The sequence below is a fragment of the Oncorhynchus keta genome, chromosome 8 (assembly GCF_023373465.1).
Source record: "Oncorhynchus keta strain PuntledgeMale-10-30-2019 chromosome 8, Oket_V2, whole genome shotgun sequence".
In the NCBI taxonomy this organism is placed as follows: domain Eukaryota; kingdom Metazoa; phylum Chordata; class Actinopteri; order Salmoniformes; family Salmonidae; genus Oncorhynchus; species Oncorhynchus keta.
The window spans coordinates 22,633,932-22,654,688 of NC_068428.1; the positions used below are offsets into that span (position 1 = coordinate 22,633,932).

At 42.9% G+C, this 20,757-nt stretch overlaps 3 protein-coding genes across 6 annotated transcripts in view; 2 read left to right on the top strand and 1 right to left on the bottom strand.

Annotated features, from left to right (window-relative positions):
• Window positions 1-289: 289 nt before the first annotated feature.
• mixl1 (Mix paired-like homeobox) lies at window positions 290-5,831 on the bottom strand. 2 transcript variants are annotated; one of them, XM_035775111.2, is made up of 3 exons: window positions 5,390-5,831; window positions 1,248-1,459; window positions 290-1,095 (listed from the first exon to the last, which is right to left on the bottom strand). In XM_035775111.2, the coding sequence occupies exons 1-3, from the start codon at window positions 5,442-5,444 to the stop codon at window positions 439-441; spliced, it is 924 nt and encodes a 307-aa protein (XP_035631004.1). In that variant the 5' UTR covers window positions 5,445-5,831; the 3' UTR covers window positions 290-438. The 2 variants fall into 2 exon arrangements, with proteins under 2 accessions (XP_035631004.1, XP_035631003.1); XM_035775110.2 differs by lacking the exon at window positions 5,390-5,831 and adding an exon at window positions 1,567-3,886.
• LOC118387021 (Golgi resident protein GCP60-like) lies at window positions 4,352-12,851 on the top strand. 2 transcript variants are annotated; one of them, XM_052523851.1, is made up of 8 exons: window positions 4,352-4,684; window positions 6,371-6,512; window positions 6,849-6,989; window positions 7,127-7,285; window positions 7,440-7,614; window positions 7,858-8,077; window positions 8,874-9,161; window positions 9,469-12,851. In XM_052523851.1, exons 1-8 carry the CDS (start codon window positions 4,405-4,407, stop codon window positions 9,681-9,683), a joined length of 1,620 nt encoding a protein of 539 aa, XP_052379811.1. In that variant the 5' UTR covers window positions 4,352-4,404; the 3' UTR covers window positions 9,684-12,851. The 2 variants fall into 2 exon arrangements, with proteins under 2 accessions (XP_052379811.1, XP_052379812.1); XM_052523852.1 differs by having other exon boundaries at window positions 8,877-9,161.
• A 3,132-nt stretch (window positions 12,852-15,983) lies between these two features.
• nhsl1b (NHS-like 1b) overlaps window positions 15,984-20,757 on the top strand; it is a 181,843-nt gene continuing 177,069 nt past the window's right edge. The window contains exon 1 of one of the 2 annotated variants that reach the window (XM_035775113.2): window positions 15,984-16,789. In XM_035775113.2, coding sequence (XP_035631006.2) covers window positions 16,453-16,789 — 337 coding nt within the window. In that variant the 5' untranslated portion in view covers window positions 15,984-16,452. The remainder of the gene's footprint in view (window positions 16,790-20,757) is intronic. The other variant, XM_035775112.2, reaches the window with a different exon arrangement.

Here is a 20,757-nt window from a genome sequence, read left to right on the forward strand (position 1 = left end):
TTTGTAAAATGAGAATTCTGGTTTTTGATGCAGTTGACTCATTGATTGGCAGCCTCGAATAAGGCATTGTTGACGCATCAGACTGACATGTAACCCAAATTCAAACAATACAAGGTGATAAATGTTTGTTTCCAGAATTTCTCCAGTTCACTTATTGTTTTGTAAATCTGTATATGGGAATTTGTACATATTCCTTGCTCTCATTTTATATTAAACATATAGCCAAGAGAACTCATGATTTTGTGACAATTGATACGGATCAGTGGGAGGAAAAATGACACAGCGGGGGTAGATTAAATATAATATTTTATTTGGTAGCCTGTTTGAAAACTAAGACAATCAAAATAATATACAATAAATAAGTATCTTTATAACAAACTTACATCTGTTAATTTTGAAGTGATGAACCCATCAGTCAATTTCACATTGACAGAAAATTCACATGAAGTCACCAAAGCCAGACATGGCACCGTTTTCCCACTCTGAATCCGAATCAGAAAACTCTTGAGCCTTGCTGGCACGAATGGGAGAGAAGTGGCCAAAGTTATCCGGCCTGGTCTTAACCTGAGGATGCTGTACCTGGCATGCGATATGCTTTGGAGAGGACCTGCCTAAATTGTTCTGAGAAGGAATAGGAGGGATAACAACTTTCATCTCGGGACCTATGGTCTTGTTTGGGGGAAAGTTGTCATATTCAACCAGGACATGTTTTGTACCTTCACTACCGCTTATGTTGCTCTGGGACTTGATGTAAAGTCCATTTCCCTTGTGATACGGATGCACGTTGTTGTACGGAACCGCAACGCTCAACTCATCTCGTTCGATTTGCTCAATTTTTCTTGTATTCCCATTTATGGATGCATCGTCAGCATACGGGATAGTTGAGTGTTCGTAGTTACCAGTTTTCGTGGGTAGTGTAGTCTTGGCTTGCGTTTCTTCCGTCCGGCTGTGGAGTGGTGGTCTGAAGTTGGGCATTCGGTGATGGAGTTGCGCGAACGGGGTCACGGGGGCGCTGGCGGCAACACCATTGAGCTTCATAGACATGGACGACCCTTCCAGGCGACGGGATTTTGCTCGTCGGTTCTGGAACCACACCTGTGGGAGATAACGTTAAAGGACGTTCTCTTCGCATTTCAAGTTATTTTTTTGTGGGTAGGCCTAGAACATTTTGCCCACAGCAGTTTGCCTAGATTTATCATGGAAACTCCGTTTTGTGTCTTAGCCAACTTGTAAATCTGGTGCTTTACCTGAATTCTGGACTCTGGTAGGCCGGTGAGAGCCTCAAGTCTCTCGCGAAGGAATATGTCAGGGTATTTGGTGTCGGAGTATACTTTCTCCAGCACCCCAATCTGCTGCTGGGTGAAGTTGGTTCTCTTCCTTCGATGGGTCATGCTGTCCGCTCTCTGTAAAGGGGTGTTTGGGGAGTTGAAGTAGTTTGCCCTATCCGCAGCACCATAATCTGTCAAAAACAAGAGCGATGCAATGAATGTAAAATGTAACGAAGGTAGACAGTAAACTTTACAGAGAGATTGCGCTTAACCTGTGCGTAATTACACTGTAACCAACCTGAATGCGGCATGCTATTCCTCTCCATGTGTCCTTCGGGGTACATCGGGAATTGAGTTAGGTCTCCTACCCTCAGTTTTCCGTGGACGGCTGACATATTACTACTCTATTCCCAGAATCTGACTGACCACAACCGCCTTATCCCCGGTTTTATATCCGCCCTCATCTCCTTGTGATCAAAGGTGACGTCGGAATGTGTGAACTACGCGGGCAGTTAGCGGCGGCTGGCACTGGAGACGAACATTGTTCCTAGCGCGTCTGATGGCTGGAGAAAGGTGTGAATCTGCGACACCCTGAACGGTAGTGTGCACAAGGTCGCTTGAAAAGGTCTACATGTCCAATACACAACCTGAGAAAGCATTTATATGCTTTTTGAAGAAATGGTGGTCCCCTTCTGAAGCAGTAGTCATCAAAGAGAGGATGTGAAAGGCTTCCACCTTGCTGAGAATTACATAGAATTTCTGACAAATATTTTTTACCTTCATTTAACTAGGCAAGTCAGTTAAGAACAAATGGAAAATAAAATTATAGGACAATACACACATGACAAGAGAGACAACAACACAACACTACATAGAGACCTAAGACAACAGCATTGCAGCAACACATGACAACACAGAATGGTAGCAACAAGACAACATGGTAGCAGCACAAAACAGGGTACAAACATTATTGAGCACAGACAACAGCACAACGGGCAAAAAGGTAGAGACAATACATCATGCAAAGAATGTCCATGATTGAGTCTTTGAATGAAGAGATTGAGATATGGTGATGGAGGCAGTTTCAAACCAGACCTACATGGAAATATACACTATAGTAAAATGTGTAGGCCTACTTTTTGTTGACCCAGTGGGTCTTATGAATGATAATGATGAATCATACCTCTAACTATCAACAAAGAGCATGTCAATACACAAACCCAGATCAAAGGTGGTCATGAGGGTATGTTTGAGGTGAATGGCCTGCCTCCACATGGGCAATAGGTGGTCAAGTCAACATCAAACTCACACTCATCCATGTATGTGTACCAGTACAGAAATAGATGATTGAATATATTTAACAACTTTGTTACAAATGCAGTTACCCTAAATCTGAAATAATTATGCATGAATTCTCAAACGTATTTATCGATCCATTTCACTTGGGCCCCCAGACAAGACATTGATTTGACATTGGATTCAAATGTGCTTGTGATCGAGTCCTATATATATTGCGGCACTTCACAAGCCAGGCTTTGTCTGAGTGTTACAACTCCATTTGGTTACTGTCTGTCTGTGAGCCTCTAGAGTGTTATGCTAACATTGGGCTGTTGAGGTTCCTGATCTTGTGTAATGGCCTGGGTCAATGTTCTCAGGCTTCTTCTTGTGCATAACCTAAAGTCTTCGTGAGGGACATATCTCAGATGTTTCAAAACATCTCAGATCATGTTTCTTTTGCTTGCAAATCTTTGAATAATTCAAATTTCAGATACCCCAAAACTTACCTACACGAGACATTACAAAATTGGTGTTCTGCATCATGCAAGAGTCAGACACCCCAAGGCTAGAATACTTTGTCTGCTTTTGATGCAGATGTAGACCACACAGCCGTATGTAGGCTAACTATTCACAACAGACCTAACTGTCATACATTAATTAGGTTGTGAAAGTGTTTCGTAATGAAAAAAAAGGAGGACCATGAAGGGAGATATAACATTGTGTTCTTTCTTGTTGACTGTATGTCTAGCATAGTCAAAGACTGACACTGACCCTACTGCTGATAAGATCTGTTAAATTAGATTAAAGGCTGGAGAAAGTTGATTAACTATTTTTTCTTTCAAACATCAAACAGCAGAGAGCGGCTGGCTGGTCAGAGCATCATGCTCAAGGCAGTGATCAGCTGAGCTGTGATAGGAGGCAGCCTTTGTTGATAGACCCATTAACACCCTGTCATCAGACAGACTGGGAAATGGACCACAAAGATTTACAAGGAAATGTCAAGCATCTTGATGTTCTGTTGTCTATTCTATTTAGGCCTGTAACCTGTGGGTGATGACATAGGATGATAGGATTCGTAGCCACTGCAATTATTGATCAAAACAGTACAACCAAAAGAGGACAGTTGATGTAATTTTATCCAAAAGTTCTTGAATTGGGTTAATTTGGATGCCTATTGCTTTTGGGGTAGGTGGGCGGGGGATTCGTAGGACTGGAAGTGTGTGTCGTGTCGTTTACGCTTTCCAGTTTGAAGGGAGATGGACATTTGGGAGGTCTGGTTGCGGGAAATCGAATTCATAGCCCCAAGGTCCCCAGGTAGAAATCTTCTAAAAGCCCTTCCAAAAAATATTGCAGTTTTATATATATATATGTGTGTTTGCAGTTATAATATATATATATATATATATATATATATATATATATATATATATATATATATATATTATAACTGCAAACACACACTTCCAGTCCTACGAATCCCCCGTTCAAATATTGGACGCAATATTTGCAGTATACTGCAGTTACACTGCACTCTTTCTGCAATATTTTTTTCGTAAGGGAGAAGAATCTCTTTCCACCATTTACTACAGCCACAAAGTAAAAAATGGCTATATAGTAAACATTCCTGAAAACAAAAATGAGCTTTTTGGTCTTACTTTAAGGTAAGGCATAAGGTTAGCAGTGTGGTTAATTTTAGGGTTATGTTTAAAATCACATTTTAAGAAGAGAACTTGAAGGAATGGGCGGGGTTTATAACTTTGTGTCTGTGGTAACTAGTGACGACCCAGAATCTCCCGGAACTTCCGCTAAATTAAATCGGAAGTAAGTACGTGGCCGCTTCAGGCAGCTCATATTCTGCATGATGGCGACAGAGGTTCAGAGCGGCGACCTCAACAATGGCAGTTCTAGCCGGCTCGAAGTCTCAATCGATGGCCTCACCCTTAGCCCGGATCCCGAGGGCGAGCAGGAGCAAGTCTTTGAACCGGACCCCGAGCCCGCGGAGCAGGAGACCGAGGACCAGAGCACCGCCGAAACCACCGACGATGGGCAGGAAGGCGAGTCTGCCAAAACCACGATAGAGAGGAAATGGGGCTTTGGTTTGCTGGAGCTATACGGACTAGCATTGAAATTCTTCAAAGGTATTTTGTATTTATTCGTATTTGATGCTAACAATGTAATGGAATTGAAATTGTGATTTGGCATTACATGATGTGGCTAGCTAGCTGTTTCATCCCAGTTTATTTTTGTGTGTGCTGTACATTAGCTAACTAGCTAATGTTAGCACGCTAGCCACTTGCTTAACTATGATGCCTAGCTAGCTGTCAAAATGCCACAGCAACTTGAAGATTTTTCAACAGAATCTCCGAATAATGTATCTGCAGGTTCTCTCGTTGACAGAATAGTTATTCAGACATCGAAAGAATAACGGCGTAGCTATATCTAGTTTAGATGAGGCGACATTTAACTTGACATGTCATGTGTCGATGTGATCATGTGGTTCCTCCACGTAGCTACTAACTGCCAGTTTAACGTTACTCTAGTGAATGACAACCCAGTAACTAGCTAGTTTGACTGGTATGTGGCACACACCCTGTTATTAATACATATATTCTCGCTACTGGCAGGGAGTCAGATTTGGATACAGCTCATAGACACAGATTTTTAGACGTCAAAATACTACATAACGCTAGTGATTCATACTAAATAAACGTTGCGATCAGCATACACACATGTTGACACCTGTCATTTCTGAGATCTTGAATAATTGATTACTGAACTAAAGCAGACAAGACTAGTCATTCAGGCATCGGCTAAAGTAGACAGCTTGCAAGAAGTTTACTTACTTGTACTGCTTAATTGTAGGATGACTGCCTTCCAATCTTCAGAATTCACATGCATTAACTGCACTTGGCTCCATCAAAATAAAGTGCTTAGGTTTCCTTTAATGGGCCATTGAATGCAGACTACACATGCATTTCACAGCCAATGGATTATCTTGGAAATGAGTCTGTGCAAATGCTATCACCATCACTTCAGATGTACACCTTCAATAGAGTAACACTAACTTGACATTTTTAAAGCACACATGAATGCATTCTGCCCTGAATCACTGCTCCTCTGACAGGACTGAATAGCTAAAAGAAGTGTGGCTGAAACAAGGTGACAAAGTACACACCTACTCAATCATCTCAGATCTATGCTTGTGGAGTGAACAATGGCAGAGAGGATGGGATACATTTCTGGAGTGAAATGCAGCCTAGATATGTAGAGGGAAGAGAGAGAATAAGGAAACATTGAAGGAGTAGTTTATTTCTCACACATGGGTGTGTTCGCTAAGTAAACATTTTTGCATCCACCACTTCAAACATCCAATCCATTTTTACGGCTGGATTATTGTGAGGGCCCTCCAGGTGACTGGGCATTGTGCAAACTGGTTCTAAAATGGGACTCCTCCTATTCTTCAGTGAAGTTGTGCATTGCATGCATTGTTGATTTCTCCATGCATTTGCAATATAAGGGGCTGAGAAGGGAGAAAAACATGCTTTATGACCAAGCCCAGACATGGCTAAGTAGCTCCTTTGCTGACTGTACACAATAAAAGGGACATTTGTCAGTCATCATTCGCCAGCAACACACCAAGCAACCATCTATTCTGCAACGAGGAAAACAGAACATTCATTTTTAATGACCCATTTTATAGAGTGCCATTTCCAATATAGGCCTAAGTGTCTAGCAATGAATAATTGGTTAAATGATCAACAGATTACGTATTTGCCTTGCTAGTGTATTGCAGTATGGAATCTAGACTCTTAGTTTGTTCTCAGATAAGGATGGGAAGGCCTTTCACCCCACCTATGAGGAGAAGCTTCGTCTGGTGGCCCTCCACAAGCAGGTGTTACTGGGGCCATACAACCTCGACGCCTCTCCAGAGGTGGGCTTCTTTGACGTCCTGGGCAATGACCGCAGGTAACCCCCCCATTGTGTGTATATGACCTTTGAACTCCAGCAGCAGCTCCAGCCCTAGTGCTGCTGCTGTTCCAGTAAACAGGAAATATGAGGGAACAGATTGTGGAACAGAGCTTTTCCTCCCAACAGTTTATCAAGGTTTTTCACAGCTCAACAAACACTTATCTACAGCCTTTACCTTAAATGTGCACCAATTGATGGCCCATGTTGACGTTCAGTGGTTGAACTCTTTACCCCTTACTGCAGACCACGTAAGCAAACCTTGGACTGAACTTTTTTTCTTGTTATTTGTCCTAAGTCATTGTCCTATTGCCGCCACCTCTCTTCCTTCTGTAGGAAAGAGTGGGCTGCTCTGGGTAACATGGAGAAGGAGGAGGCCATGGTGGAGTTTGTCAAGCTGTTGAACAAATGCTGTAATTTATTCGCTCCTTACGTCACCTCCCACCAAATAGAGAAGAAGGAGCAGGAAAGGAAACGGTAAGATGCCCAGGAGGACAAACAGACAGACATTTCTGCCCATGAGAGCAACATGATGGGAACTTTACCCTAGTTTAGGATTTAGGGAATTCTCAAGTTTGTCTTGTTTTTGTCTCTTTCCTTCCATCTCACCTCAGGAGGGAGGAGGAGGAACGACAGCGCCGGGAGGATGAAGAGCGGGAACGACAGAGGCAGGAGGAGGAGAGGCGGAGGCTTGAGGAGGAGGAGAGGCTGAAGAGGGAGGAGGAGGAAAGGAGACAGTTGGATGAGGAGAGGCTACGGGTGGAGCAGCATAAGTGAGTACTGTGTGTGACAAGTCTCATGATCTAGATATCTAGCTTCAGCTTTACCTCTATCTACTGTGTGTAGGAAGCTTTTTATGGTATCCCAGGATTTGTAGAATGGTGCTGCATTGATGGTCTCCTCCATCCTCCCCCTCCCTGTCTGCAGACAGCAGATCATGGCAGCATTGAATGCCCAGACAGCGGTGCAGTTTCAGCAATATGCTGCCCAACAGTATCCAGAGAGCCCTGAGCAGCAGCTGGGTCTCATACGCCAGCTGCAGGAACAACACTACCAACAGTACATGCAGCAGCTCTACCAAGTCCAGCTGGCTCAACAACAGGTACACACCCCCCACAATGTCCTATGCACTCCACACCTCAACACATCTTTTTCAGATTTAAGGTAATAAGCAGTACTAAGCCATTTTAAGTGTTCATTAAGTTGTTGCTCTTTTACGTCTCTCATTAGAGATGTCAACCAGGGCGTACCTTTTTATTTTCATGAGAGTACAATGTGGCGATTATACAGAAATGTATTAATCATGTTGTCTTCCAAGTAATTGACCGTCATCCTTCCCCTCCAGGCAGCCTTACAGAAGCAGCAGGAGGATGGGGTGGTGCAGGCTACCCTGGAGGTCACAACTGAGCCTTTAGCTGCAGTTCCCCCGGCTAGAGAGGAGGTCCCCATGCTCAACGGCCAGTCAGACTCCCACTCTGAGAGCATGGACAAAGAGCCAGAACCCCTCGAGCCTGCCGACGAGGCCACTGAGAATGGACCCATGGGTACACGCACGCATCGACCAGGTACCAACACACGTGCATACACACCGGCCAGGTATCATCAGCGATCACCCGAGTCGAGTATGATTGTCCTCAATGCGTTTTTCTATTTGTGGTTCTTCAGATGGCTGTAAAGGCTGATGCGGGAGCCACATATTTTGGTGCAGTGTGGATAGGGGTGAGGTGTGGTTGGACCTTCCTGGTGTTGTCCTTGCATAGCACTCACACCCCACAGACCAACCGGTATAGCTGCATTCCAACCGGTATAGCTGCATTCAACCTGTAAATGTGTGATACCTTACACTCTGTCCTTGGGCGTCAGAAAGGGATGCATAGGTGTAAGGGATAGGTGAATGACTCCACCCTAACCCTCCGATTGGCTAAGAGGAGTTCCTGCCCATTGTGCTCTCATTGATACAGTTCTTTCAGGTCTCTGATGAGGGAGTTCTCAAGGACAGAGGAGGCCAATTTCTGGTTTGGAATCAAGCCATGGAATTCATTAATCTGTAACAGCAGAGTATCTCTTTTTATTCTGTTCATGTGGAATAGAACAAGGAGACAGTATGCCAGTGTTGCCCGAAAGCCATTACTGCCTCATCGAGTTTCTTAAGATGCCACTCTAATTGAGAAAGGAAGTTTTATTTGAAACTACTCAAAAGCAGGATTTTAAAACTAAATGTTTTTTTCCTCACTGAATCAGATTTGTCTTTTTCTGAAAATTTCTACCTGAAAAGTGTATGTACGTGGTGCCCAATCTGCCTGTTAAAGTTACACACCCCTCTGATACCTTCCTCCCCCAAACTTTCCCTTCTCCGTCCAGCAGACTCTTCCCCGGTCATCGCGGCTCCCTCCATGTGGACGCGGCCCCAGATCAAGGACTTCAAGGAGAAGATCCGACAGGATGTGGACAGTGTGATCACGGTGGGGCGTGGCGAGGTGGTGACGGTGCGCGTGCCCACCCACGAGGAGGGCTCCTACCTTTTCTGGGAGTTCGCCACGGACCACTACGACATTGGCTTCGGGGTCCTCTTCGAGTGGACTGATGCCACCAACGCCTCGGTCAGCGTGCACGTCAGCGAGTCAAGCGACGAAGATGATGATGAGGAAGGTGAGGTGGAGAACTGTTAGATAGGCTGCTTGTGTTCTAATAGGATGTTACGTGTTGTTTAGTGAGACCCAGGATACATTTCTACTGAGATGACTGTCCTAGCTTAATATAACCATTTAGTTAGTCCTCACCTTCTTAATGGGGTTATTCCTGCTTGTTTGTTACGGCTGATGTTCTTTTTGCATGTTTCCTCCTTACTGTTGATGTGTACGGTCCTTTCACACATCTTGAATGCTACCTCAGACATGATGAATATTCAGTAGCTACAGACAGCCCTCCTGACGGTCTGTGTTCCCTCCATCTTCAGGAGAGCCTCCCAGGGAGGGGGTGAAGCTTAAGAAGGGGGCAGGGAAGCCCCAGGTGGATGAGATAGTGCCGGTGTACCGGCGGGACTGTCACGAGGAGGTCTACGCTGGCAGTCACCAATACCCCGGCCGTGGAGTCTACCTGCTCAAGTTCGACAACTCCTACTCTCTCTGGAGGTCCAAGAGCGTCTACTACAGAGTCTACTACACCAGATAAGCCTGGAGATGGACTGGGGGAGGGTGGCTTGTATGTTAAGAGAGGGGGAGGGGGGGGTGAGAGGATCTGTTCTGGACAAGACCACCAGAGGGTGACAGAAATGTCAGACTCAGTTTGGAGATGGGAACTTCTATCTGTTTGGTGTGTGTGTGTGTGTGCATACACCTCGTTGGAGTTTGGGGGGGGGTTAACGCTGTAGTCTATTTGCCGACCTGTCTTTTCTCTCTGAGACCACCTCTAGGACTCTGTTGTATTAATGTCTGTCTTCCCTGCACAAAGGTCATCTTACCCACAGTCTATGTTCTGTCATGTCATGTCATTGTTATGGCTGTGCTTCTATCTGACTGAGACGCTTCTTAACCGGAGTATACATTTTTCAAGCCCACCATGGGTCAACACAGCTGAACTTCATACAGGGTTTTGTCCAATGAGAGAAGTCCTGGACAGAGTCCAAACAGAGTGACACACTACAGCACCATGCCTTTGTACTATAGCAGGAGTCCCTTATAGACCAACACCGAGTAACACACTCAACTGAACACAGTCAATCGCTCCTGTAGTGGCAATACAGCTGCGGAAAGAGCTACACCCAGATCCACATGAACGCCTAGCCCCTACCACCTACACCCTACTGGGATCTGAGAGGGTTGGATTATAGGCATAAGCAATACGGCTTATCTGTGTAAAGTTTGCACATCTCCACAAGTGCGTAGGGAGAAGGGGCTAGGGGTAGATTGGGTTCTATTCTACTGAACGAGGGATCATTGAGAAGTGGGGAAGGGTTATTGGTGGTGGAAGAGGGGATATGACATGTACATTGGAAAGTATGGTTGAGGCCTTGTAAATTTGGGCATCTCGAAATGGAATGCTGAAAAAAGGTGATTGTCTAAAAATGATTTAATAAATATTTATTTGCCCTTTCTTGTAGAGTAGGATCATTTTTGTGTCTGTATTTCATCTCCAGTGGCCTCCCTGCTTCAGGAGACATGTCTCTTTAGTCGTTAGATCAGGGTTCCCAAATCGGTGGCCTGCAGGTGATTTAAAAATGGTTTTTTTTTAAAACATTTTATTTGGTCCCCTAAGTTTTTCTGGTGTAGGACAGAAGACTAAAATCAACAGGAAATCAGCTCAAAGTGATTTTTAATTTAGGAAATCTGTTCCCAAGTATTCCCACACAGAAATAAAAAGGGTTACGATCACATATGCCATTGTAATCAAGGTTTAAAATGATTCTGTTTTTGTCAAATGCTTTATCTGTTTTGGATTCTTGCAGTCAATTTGCAGTGTACAAATTATAATTGTTCGGCCTCCCGACTATCCGCTCAAGGAGAACTGGTCACATGGCTGAATGTAATGGACCCTGCTTTAGATGTTTGCTTTTCTTTATGGCTGCTGGTCTCAGGACATGACAGGTTTCCATCCTTATAATTTTCACCTATCGGTCTATCCCTATAAGAGGGCAAGGAAAGCAAGCCAGTAAAGAGTATTGGAACATGCCACATGTCTGTTCAGAGGGAGACTGGACACTGTCCTCTTGGCTATTGTGTGTTGAGTTTGTCACTAATTTGATTTGACTCAAGAAGATTTTTGCCTTTTGTTTTTTTCATTTCACTGTTACATCTCGATAGCATCTTATCTTTCAGAAGTCCACAGCCAAGCACAATATTGGCTGTATTTATGTCATCATTTGATGGATTGATTCAGATTTGTCATCTCAAATATGGCTTTGAACTATCGCTAATAAACTGGTCATTCATGTCTCTGAGAGTAATGCTCTCTGGTCACATCTAGCTCTGGTCGTTCATGTCTCTGGTTGAGAGTAATGCTCTCTGGTCACATCTAGCTCTGGTCGTTCATGTCTCTGGTTGAGAGTAATGCTCTCTGGTCACGTCTAGCTCTGGTCGTTCATGTCTCTGGTTGAGAGTAATGCTCTCTGGTCACGTCTAGCTCTGGTCGTTCATGTCTCTGGTTGAGAGTAATGCTCTCTGGTCACATCTAGCTCTGGTCGTTCATGTCTCTGGTTGAGAGTAATGCTCTCTGGTCACGTCTAGCTCTGGTCGTTCATGTCTCTGGTTGAGAGTAATGCTCTCTGGTCACGTCTAGCTCTGGTCGTTCATGTCTCTGGTTGAGAGTAATGCTCTCTGGTCACGTCTAGCTCTGGTCGTTCATGTCTCTGGTTGAGAGTAATGCTCTCTGGTCACGTCTAGCTCTGGTCATTCATGTCTCTGGTTGAGAGTAATGCTCTCTGGTCGTTCATGTCTCTGGTTGAGAGTAATGCTCTCTGGTCACGTCTCTGAGAGTAATCAGTTATTGAGCTCAGACTGAGCTCAGTGTTTAACTCTTATGATTTCTGAGTTTATTTTGCTGGCATTATTTTGTATTGTTCAGACTGTTCACCTACCTTACATCTGCATGCTTTGTGTTTCACTTGAAGTCAGATGGTCACCAGGGTTTGTTGATGAGTTGTTCTTCTTTTGAAAGACTTTTCGATGAATCCTACTGTTTGGTTTCTGATGGATGACCAAGTCTCCTTTCAAATGAGTTGTACAGTGTCAACACGGGTCAGACTTTGGCTTATCGGTAGGCCTGATTCTAATCTTGACTCCCTCTCCTCGTTGGATGTTCCTCCTTGTTGTTTTGTTCATTTGTTTAAAGTACTTTTACTCACCAACTAGTAGCCTAATGATAAAGATTGTTCAAGCCTTGTATGTAAATAATTATAAATGGATTTTAAGTGTGGGTTCGAGAGATGTGGGGGGGGGCAAAGGGTTGAGAAGTGATGCACTGTAGTATGGTGAATGAGATTATGTATATTGTTTCCCCAAAAAGTCTAACTCAAGTGTAAACTGAAAGACAATGAAATGTGGAAAAATGCTCATCCATGTTTGTATTGCTTTGACTGTATGATCTGTATGAGTTTGAAGAATCTGGGCATATATTTAACCTCGATTACATTTATGCTCCTCTCTATTACCTGAATTTCTTCTCACGTGTTATTTTATTTTTACAATGTAAATGTTAAATTGAGGTAAATTTTGTTCTACTTTTTGTTACAGTCCAGTTGTTAAGATTATGTAGTAGACCTTCATCAGTCTCATTACAGATGTTTCTTTTGCAATCTTTTAGAAATGATCATTTTATAAACGTTGTGTACACTCTGTCCCAAAACATGTGTGCCAGTTTTCATGCAAAATGTGTCATTTATAAAAATGAAATCTGAGTTGAGAATGTGCTTATCCTCCCTCCCAAAGTCTTGCATTGCAACAAGGAAAAAGTAGTCTTGTGCAAATGGGGAATTCAGGATGAAACTCCTATTCATAATAAAAGAACAGGCACGCCTAGCTAAATATAATAACATGCTATCAGTGAGAAGAGTGGAGTTATCTTTGCATTAAAAAATAATTAGAATTATTTCCTAATTAATTTCCATGATCGTTGCAGAATAAATTCCTCACCTTTTCTGACTTGAGATGGTTTCATAGGCTACTTTAGAAAATAGTCTACAAGTTTGGAAAAATGGTATCCGATCTCTCATATAAGTGAACCCACTTCACAGTAAATAGATGAGCTATTTCAAACAGGCTTTTAAAAAGGTTTTTTTGCTCTATGTGCAGTTGATTGGTAGAACAGACGGTTCAGCTTTTCCATTGACATTTGTAGGCTACATCTGAGTAACTTAATGTGACATTTCTTAATTTATATGCATAAATAATAGTCGTTGCCAACAATATTGACACCCTTGCACTTTTTTTTTTCAAATAAATGCCCCATTTCCTCCAGAACTGTTGAAATTGAAAGCCTGCTTGAAATGAAACATGTCTTAGATTTGCAGTTAAACAAAACAAATAGGAATAACTGACTAAATGTTAGCTTATTCCACAAAGAAATCCTAAAACGGCCCAGACAATATTATTGGCACCTTCTAGAAGTAGTTAGAAATAATTAGATTTCAAGCAGGTGATTCTTCTTTACTTTGGAATTGAACTCACTTGTGGTGAGTTGGTGCCTGCAATATAAACATCACTCATTTGAACAGAGAAAAGGACTCCTTCCTCATGTTTTGTGTCACTGTGTACGTCATTGAGCATGAAGGAAGAAAGAAAACTAGAGGATTATCTGAGGAGGTCAGACACAAGATTGTAGCCAAGCATGGACAATCTCAAGGCAACAAGTCCATCACCAGAGACCTTGATGTTCCTGTTTCCACCGTACATAATGTTATCAAGAAGTTTAAGGCCCAAGCCGCTGTAGCCAGCCGCACTGGACGTGGCCGCAAGAGAGAACTTGATGGAAGATTGTACCGAACGATCGTTGGAATGGTGGAGAAAGTACCGTGATCAACTACCACACAGATTCAAGCTGCCCTTCAGACAGAAGGTACGATCGTTTCAACTCGCACCATCCGTTGCCAACTCAATGAAAGGGAGTTATATGGTAGGAGACCCAGGAGGACCCCACTGCAGAGAGAGAGACAAGAAAGCCTGACTGCAATTTGCCAAAACACACTTGAACATGCCAAAATCCTTCTGGTAGAATGTCCTGTGGACAGATGAGACCAAAATAGAGCTTTTGGTAAAGCACACCATCTCTATGTTTAAAGGCTTCATTTGGTTTTCTGTAAAGAAAAGAACACCTTCCCTACAGTCAAACATGGAGGCAGTTCAGTGATGTTTTGGAGTTGCTTTGCTTCCTCTGTCACTGGGTGCCTTGAAAGTGTGAATGGCATCATGAAATCAGGGGAATACCAAGGGGGTTGGCGCCCCCCCCTTGGGTTGTGCCGTGGAGGAGATCTTTGTGGGCTATACTCGGCCTTGTTTCAGGATACATACTATAATTATGTTGACCAAAGACTGCTACCAAATATTAAGTCTAGGGTGGCAATAATTCTGTCAATGCCATTTCTGTTTATTTTCTGATTTTAATTGATATATTAGTAGACAATGTTTCAGATTGTGCAGCATATTTAGGTTCGGGAAAAGGTGAATGCAAAACATTGCATTCAATCGATCTGTTCACAGGTCCAACGACAATCTGCAATTGATTTTGTCTTTCAGATACAGCAAATGTCACTGCAAAAGAATATTCTCCCAAACACCTCCACAGATATTTGATCAAGTTCACCATCCTTTAGATACTGTCTTGGCCTAATTCCAATACTTCCAAAGTATACAGCAAATAAGGGCGTTATTGTCACCATAAAAGTTGAATGATCGGCGTTTATCAGGCAGAGTTATAATGCTCGTTCACTCGCGCAGTTTTACGACAGCTCTGATTTATAATGGACAAACATGGGTATTTTGTGGTTGCGCAGTTTTTTTTTACAGAAATGGCGCACGCAGATATGTTGTATTACATTTACGCATTGGTTATAAACGAGGCTCCCGGAGTTGTGTTATTGTCACCCAGTACATTGGTATTTTATGGCGCTCATTGGGTTTGGCCTTGGAGCATGTTTCTGGTCTGGTGACAGATGCGTCATCCACATTCTGTATTCCAGCTAAACCTCCTTTACTGTAGGGAGGATACAGGAGGGGAAGTGACTAACATTAGAGCCATTCAGGCATTCTTTCCATATCCAACTAGGAAATTGCTACATAGATAGAAATGTCACCAGGAAAGAGAAGTGCAGAGTAAGCCTCCTGTGAAATCCTGTCTTGTTGGGTTGGCAACTTTTGCACAATTAGTCATGTTGATGTTGAATACATAGCATTGAACATTGTTTGTTGGTTGATTTAGAATTAAAGTCGACATTTGGCAATATACCATGAACAAGTATGGCAACTTGATCTACCATAGTGCCAGTCAAAAATAAGATGGTTCACTATGCTGTTATGTTTGCTTGAAACCACAAGGGGGCGGATGAGGTGGACACAACTCAAGTTTAAATAGTGATAGGAATGATTGCCAACTGCCAACTGGACATTGCGCTCCTCAGTTTACTCCGGAAGCCCAATTATGATGTTTTTTTTTCACTAATTCGTCTTTTGACCAATCAGATCTGCACTGAAAAAAATCTGAAATTAAGAAATCTGATATGATTGGTTTAAAGACCAATTAGTGTGAAAAAAATATCAGAATTGCCTGTCTAAAGTCAGTCCAGATATTTTACTTCTTCTGTGGACTCAGACAAATCTGAATGACTCTTATCAACAATAGCCTTGGAATTATTGTTGGATGTGAGTTTGCGGTCCAACCTTCTAGGGAAACCAGATTGTGCAATGGTAGGAATATTGCCTACAATAGCCCTGGACATACAGTATGTGAGTGAAACAATGTTCCGAGAACGTTTACAGTTTTTATAGTGTCCAATGTCTATCTTCACATTCATCTTTCAAACGGGCAAAAACCTATGCACATTTCCGTGGAAAATAAATACTGTTGTACTTCACATTGTACAGGGAATCCAGTCCGGATTTTCCGTCCTGCCTTGGCAGCAGGGGAGGCAGGTAAACGTTTCTTCCACATCTTCCAGATACAGAAATCAGACTCCAGTTGCCACAGGTGGTTGTACTTTTCCGTGTTTTACTCGTACTTTCCCCCTACTTTGCTCCGCGAGTTGTTTTTCTATGCTGGTTCTCGTTGGATTTGAATAGACTTTGGGAGCAACGTCTCCGTACAGCGGAATTTCGCATCTTTGAAAAATATGGCGGGATGTCACGATCATGTAGCTTCACAAACAATAGCGGCATTGCATCTGTTTCTTGAGGTTTAATGTAGAGACCTTGTGACCGAAGTTTTATTGTTTTGTCTTCCCTGGAATTCGTAAAAAATGCCGTTCCACCAAAGAATAGTGGAGCCGCGGCATTTGTCTCGGTTGCCCAGGAGGGATGGCAAAACTTTGGGTGAAGAAGATGGGTCTTTCATAGTGGTGGATGGACGCAAACTTCGGAAGCCTGTTTTATTTACAGCCTTGGACGAGGTTTGCTCTCATACAATGATAAACATACTTCACCAACTTTCTGACCTATCACGAAATGCAAGCGACATATTTCTGGGGATTGAGATGGAGGCTGGAATGGTATTTCAAAGATCCTGCAGGATTCAAGTGCGCCTGGAAACTTTACACAATGCTGTCATCAAGTTCGATCACAAGAAAATCAAAATCCGTAAGTGTGATTGTGATGTTTTTTTTGGTTGTCGTGCATTTGACACTACTTTGATTTGACGTATTTTTGTTGAAGCATTTATTTTTTGTCTCCCCAGTCAGTCCTAATGATGTTTATAAATCGTTGGTCAGTCTTTGTATATAGTAGTTAGGTTAATTGTTCTAAAGTAATACGTGTATCCTTATGCTGTGTGTACAGCATCATCATAAGTTTTGTAACAAAATGCAGCCATTAATAAAACGAGGTATTTTAATTAATCATGAGAAAGTGTTACTTTAAACTCAACGCAGTAAGCTACTTGAAGATAGCTAACGGGTTTGTTCATATTTGAATTAATTCATAACAGATTGTCACATAGTATTGGTAAAAACAAGAGGAGCCACTGTCGAGTAAACACATGGCGTGTGTTTGAGTTAGGTTTGAAGTTATGCTAATTCGGTTATTCTACGGGCGTGAGTCCTGTCATATGTGATCGATTTCCAGCAACGCACTGACCATCTGCGCGAGCTGGGGCGCCTGTGGCGTGGGGGCTTCAAAGCATGCTTCATAACGACATTTGGACCTCCGGGCGGGAGCGGCAACGACTAACCTTCACACAAGCCGAATCCTTCTGTCTCTAGTCCTCAAAGATGAACGTGAAATCAATTCCCTTTTTGATAGCCTAATTGTTGACTCTCCACAACCCACACACTATCTTATTTTGAGGGTAGGGATGAATGTTGAAGCTGACAATTGTATCTTCGATTTTTTATTTTATAAATAGCATATGCTCGTATCCAGAGCGACTTTTAAGGTACTTAGTGAGTGCATGCATACATGTTCGTACCTTTTCGTGCTGATGCTTGTCTTTCACTTTGGCATGTTTTGCTGCCTTGTGCCAGCCAGGCAGCTACGTCACGATTGCAAAGATACTTGCCCTCCTGCTGCACCGATATGGAGGAAATCCACTGAGTAAACAAACTGCTATAACACTAACTTTTTAATCACAGCAAACTACCGTATTGTTTGCCTACTAGTAATGTGTCAGTGTTTTAGAATCTGCCAGGGAACTGTATCCCTGTTTTGTATTTATATTATTTTACCAAAAGGCAAATATTTGGATTAATTTACATTTCTTCAGCAGCTTGTTGGGGAAACAGAGTTGACCATTTCGGGAAACATTCCTTGTCAGGTTGATGAATTTCCTCCTGGCTTTTACACACCACACAACTCTTTTTGTTTGAATCTACATCCCATGCCAAAATCCCGGGTGAATCCTAATTCAATTTCCTCCCAGCAGTGTAAAACTTAGTCAAGAGGAAGTACAATTTAACAATCTTTTCTTTGTCTGACTTCATCTACTAAAACACCAGACATCATGACCACGTTCCTTTTGAGGAGGACTTATTCACCAACAGCTGTAGAATGACTGTAGCCTAGTTCTTCCCCTCAAAATTCTCTGCTGTGTCCTGCGCCCCAGTGTAACACACACACACCGCACGCGAGTTAGACAGTATATAGAGTATGTATGATGAGTAACAGACAGTAGGTTACATGCTAACCTTTATGGAATCAGTCATCATAATGATACTGAAAGGCAAGTGCTCCAGCTGGTATAGGTCTGCTACTTGACATATAGCATATTCACTTCCTAATACCAAAGACCAGATTCAACTTGTTATCAGAAAGCCTGCTTAATTAAACCTCTATCGGATACCCCACCTTATTAACTCTTTACACAGCCTGTGATGCCACATACTCTACTCACTGGTTGACGCAATACACCCGAGAGACAGTTTTAATAAACCTCAGACACCACATGATACTAAATACCACCTCGTAGCCCAAACTGTTATTACCCAACCTCATTCTCCCAGGGTGGAGGCTTATAGTTATAACCCAACCTCATTCTCTCAGGGTGGAGGCTTATAGTTATAACCCAACCTCATTCTCTCATGGTGGAGGCTTATAGTTATAACCCAACCTCATTCTCCCAGGGTGGAGGCTTATAGTTATAACCCAACTTCATTCTCTCATGGTGGAGGCTTATAGTTATAACCCAACCTCATTCTCCCAGGGTGGAGGCTTATAGTTATAACCCAACCTCATTCTCCCAGGGTGGAGGCTTATAGTTATAACCCAACCTCATTCTCTCAGGGTGGAGGCTTATAGTTATAACCCAACCTCATTCTCTCAGGGTGGAGGCTTATAGTTATAACCCAACCTCATTCTCCCAGGGTGGAGGCTTATAGTTATAACCCAACCTCATTCTCTCAGGGTGGAGGCTTATAGTTATAACACAACCTCATTCTCTCAGGGTGGAGGCTTATAGTTATAACCCAACCTCATTCTCCCAGGGTGGAGGCTTATAGTTATAACCCAACCTCATTCTCTCAGGGTGGAGGCTTATAGTTATAACCCAACCTCATTCTCTCAGGGTGGAGGCTTATAGTTATAACACAACCTCATTCTCCCAGGGTGGAGGCTTATAGTCCCCAACAGATTTTCCCATAGAACCTGGGATTCCAACTGGGTCTGGCAACACCTCCAGTTGCTGGCTAGCCTCTCCATTTCCATCCTTCAGTCTAGTGTTTCCCAACTCCGGTCCTGCAGCGAATCAGCTGAGCTTGTCCAGAGCTACATCAACAACGTGTGCTGTTGGGGGTACTGGAAGTCTGGAGTTAGGAAACACTAGTCAAAGCTACCTGCCGCTCCTAATGGGAAAACACCTGGCCCTACATCAGTCTATCTGTGGTGGTGTTTAAGCCCAACTAAGAGGTTAGTGAAGCCAGGAAGTTTCAGACAAGCTGTGAGAGAGAAGACTGGAATGTGGTTACACAGGGGAGCTTTAGTGTCCAAGAGAAGCACCGGCATGTTTTAAATGCCTGCCTTAGGTTCTATAACCCCCCACACACACACATACACACACACATACGCATACATATACACACACTTTGATCATATATTAAAATAGGCTCGTTATGACAGTTCTTATTATTGAAATATTATACTGAGCATAGTCTGTGCTCTCACTAAGCAAGTCTAGGGTCATTTAGTGCTGAGGTAGGCATTTATGCTACGAGAATGATTTTGTAAAGACACAAAGCCACTGTTGCTATGCTAAAGCTAGCCCATACCCTGCTCTGGGTGCCGGTCTGTGTACAGAATCTCTGCATGGGGAATGAATCATGTTACTCGTCAGGCGCAATAGAATGGCAACAAGAGGGGCCCCTAGCTGCTTGGTGCTTGACATTTAGGGAAGGGCATGTGTGTTTGTATGTGCGTGCAGACTCATGCTCCTGAGTTTGTCTGAGGGTCAGAGTTCATTGTAGTGGCGTGGTCAGTGGTCAGCCTTTCTCTCTTTCTGGAGGGAAACACCCGAGTGAATCAAGAGTTAGGTTAAAGCAAAGTCAAGTAGTTTATCCCTGTTAGCACTTCAGCCCTCAAAAAACAGGTCACTGCCACGCCTGAACTTCAACCAACACAATAACAACGTCTGTTGCTTCTGATGGCTCAGTAGGCATGGAACAGGATGCTGTCAATACCAGAGTTGTTGGATTAATTCCCACATGGGCTATACTCAATGATATGTTGTCTGTAGGCCCAAGTTGGGTAAAGAAAAATGAATCTGCTTAATGAACATGGAATTATTTTGGAGCTATGCTGAAATTGGCACCATGTAATTAAATAGTGCCCATCTTTCCCATTCATTCTCCTCATGCATCTAGCTAGATCAACGACACCACAGATGGCGTGGGAAATGGACTCCTCTTAACCGTAGACTACATTTTATGGAGACTTCTGAGTGTGATTTAAGGGAGAACTATTTCTTTCAAGGCGCTACATGTAGAATGTCTCACCCACGTGGGAGCGAGGGACATTTGAACAACACTTTGAATATAAACAATATTTGTATAAAGGTTGAATATAAACAATATTTGTGAATATTAATAATATTTGTTATTGTTATTTTGCATCGATTTAGATGG

Bases quoted from the DNA above. Each gene is read 5' to 3' on its own strand.
- mixl1 (XM_035775110.2), bottom strand. From the start codon at position 1,663: ATGTCAGCCGTCCACGGAAAACTGAGGGTAGGAGACCTAACTCAATTC. The intron at 1,460-1,566 runs GTTGGTTACAGT...TGTTTTTGACAG, and splicing joins GAATAGCATGCCGCATTCAG to ATTATGGTGCTGCGGATAGG. The intron at 1,096-1,247 runs GTAAAGCACCAG...TATCTCCCACAG, and splicing joins TACCAGAGTCCAGAATTCAG to GTGTGGTTCCAGAACCGACG.
- LOC118387021 (XM_052523851.1), top strand. From the start codon at position 4,405: ATGATGGCGACAGAGGTTCAGAGCGGCGACCTCAACAATGGCAGTTCT. The intron at 6,513-6,848 runs GTAACCCCCCCA...TTCCTTCTGTAG, and splicing joins GTCCTGGGCAATGACCGCAG to GAAAGAGTGGGCTGCTCTGG. The intron at 8,078-8,873 runs GTACCAACACAC...TTCTCCGTCCAG, and splicing joins TACACGCACGCATCGACCAG to CAGACTCTTCCCCGGTCATC.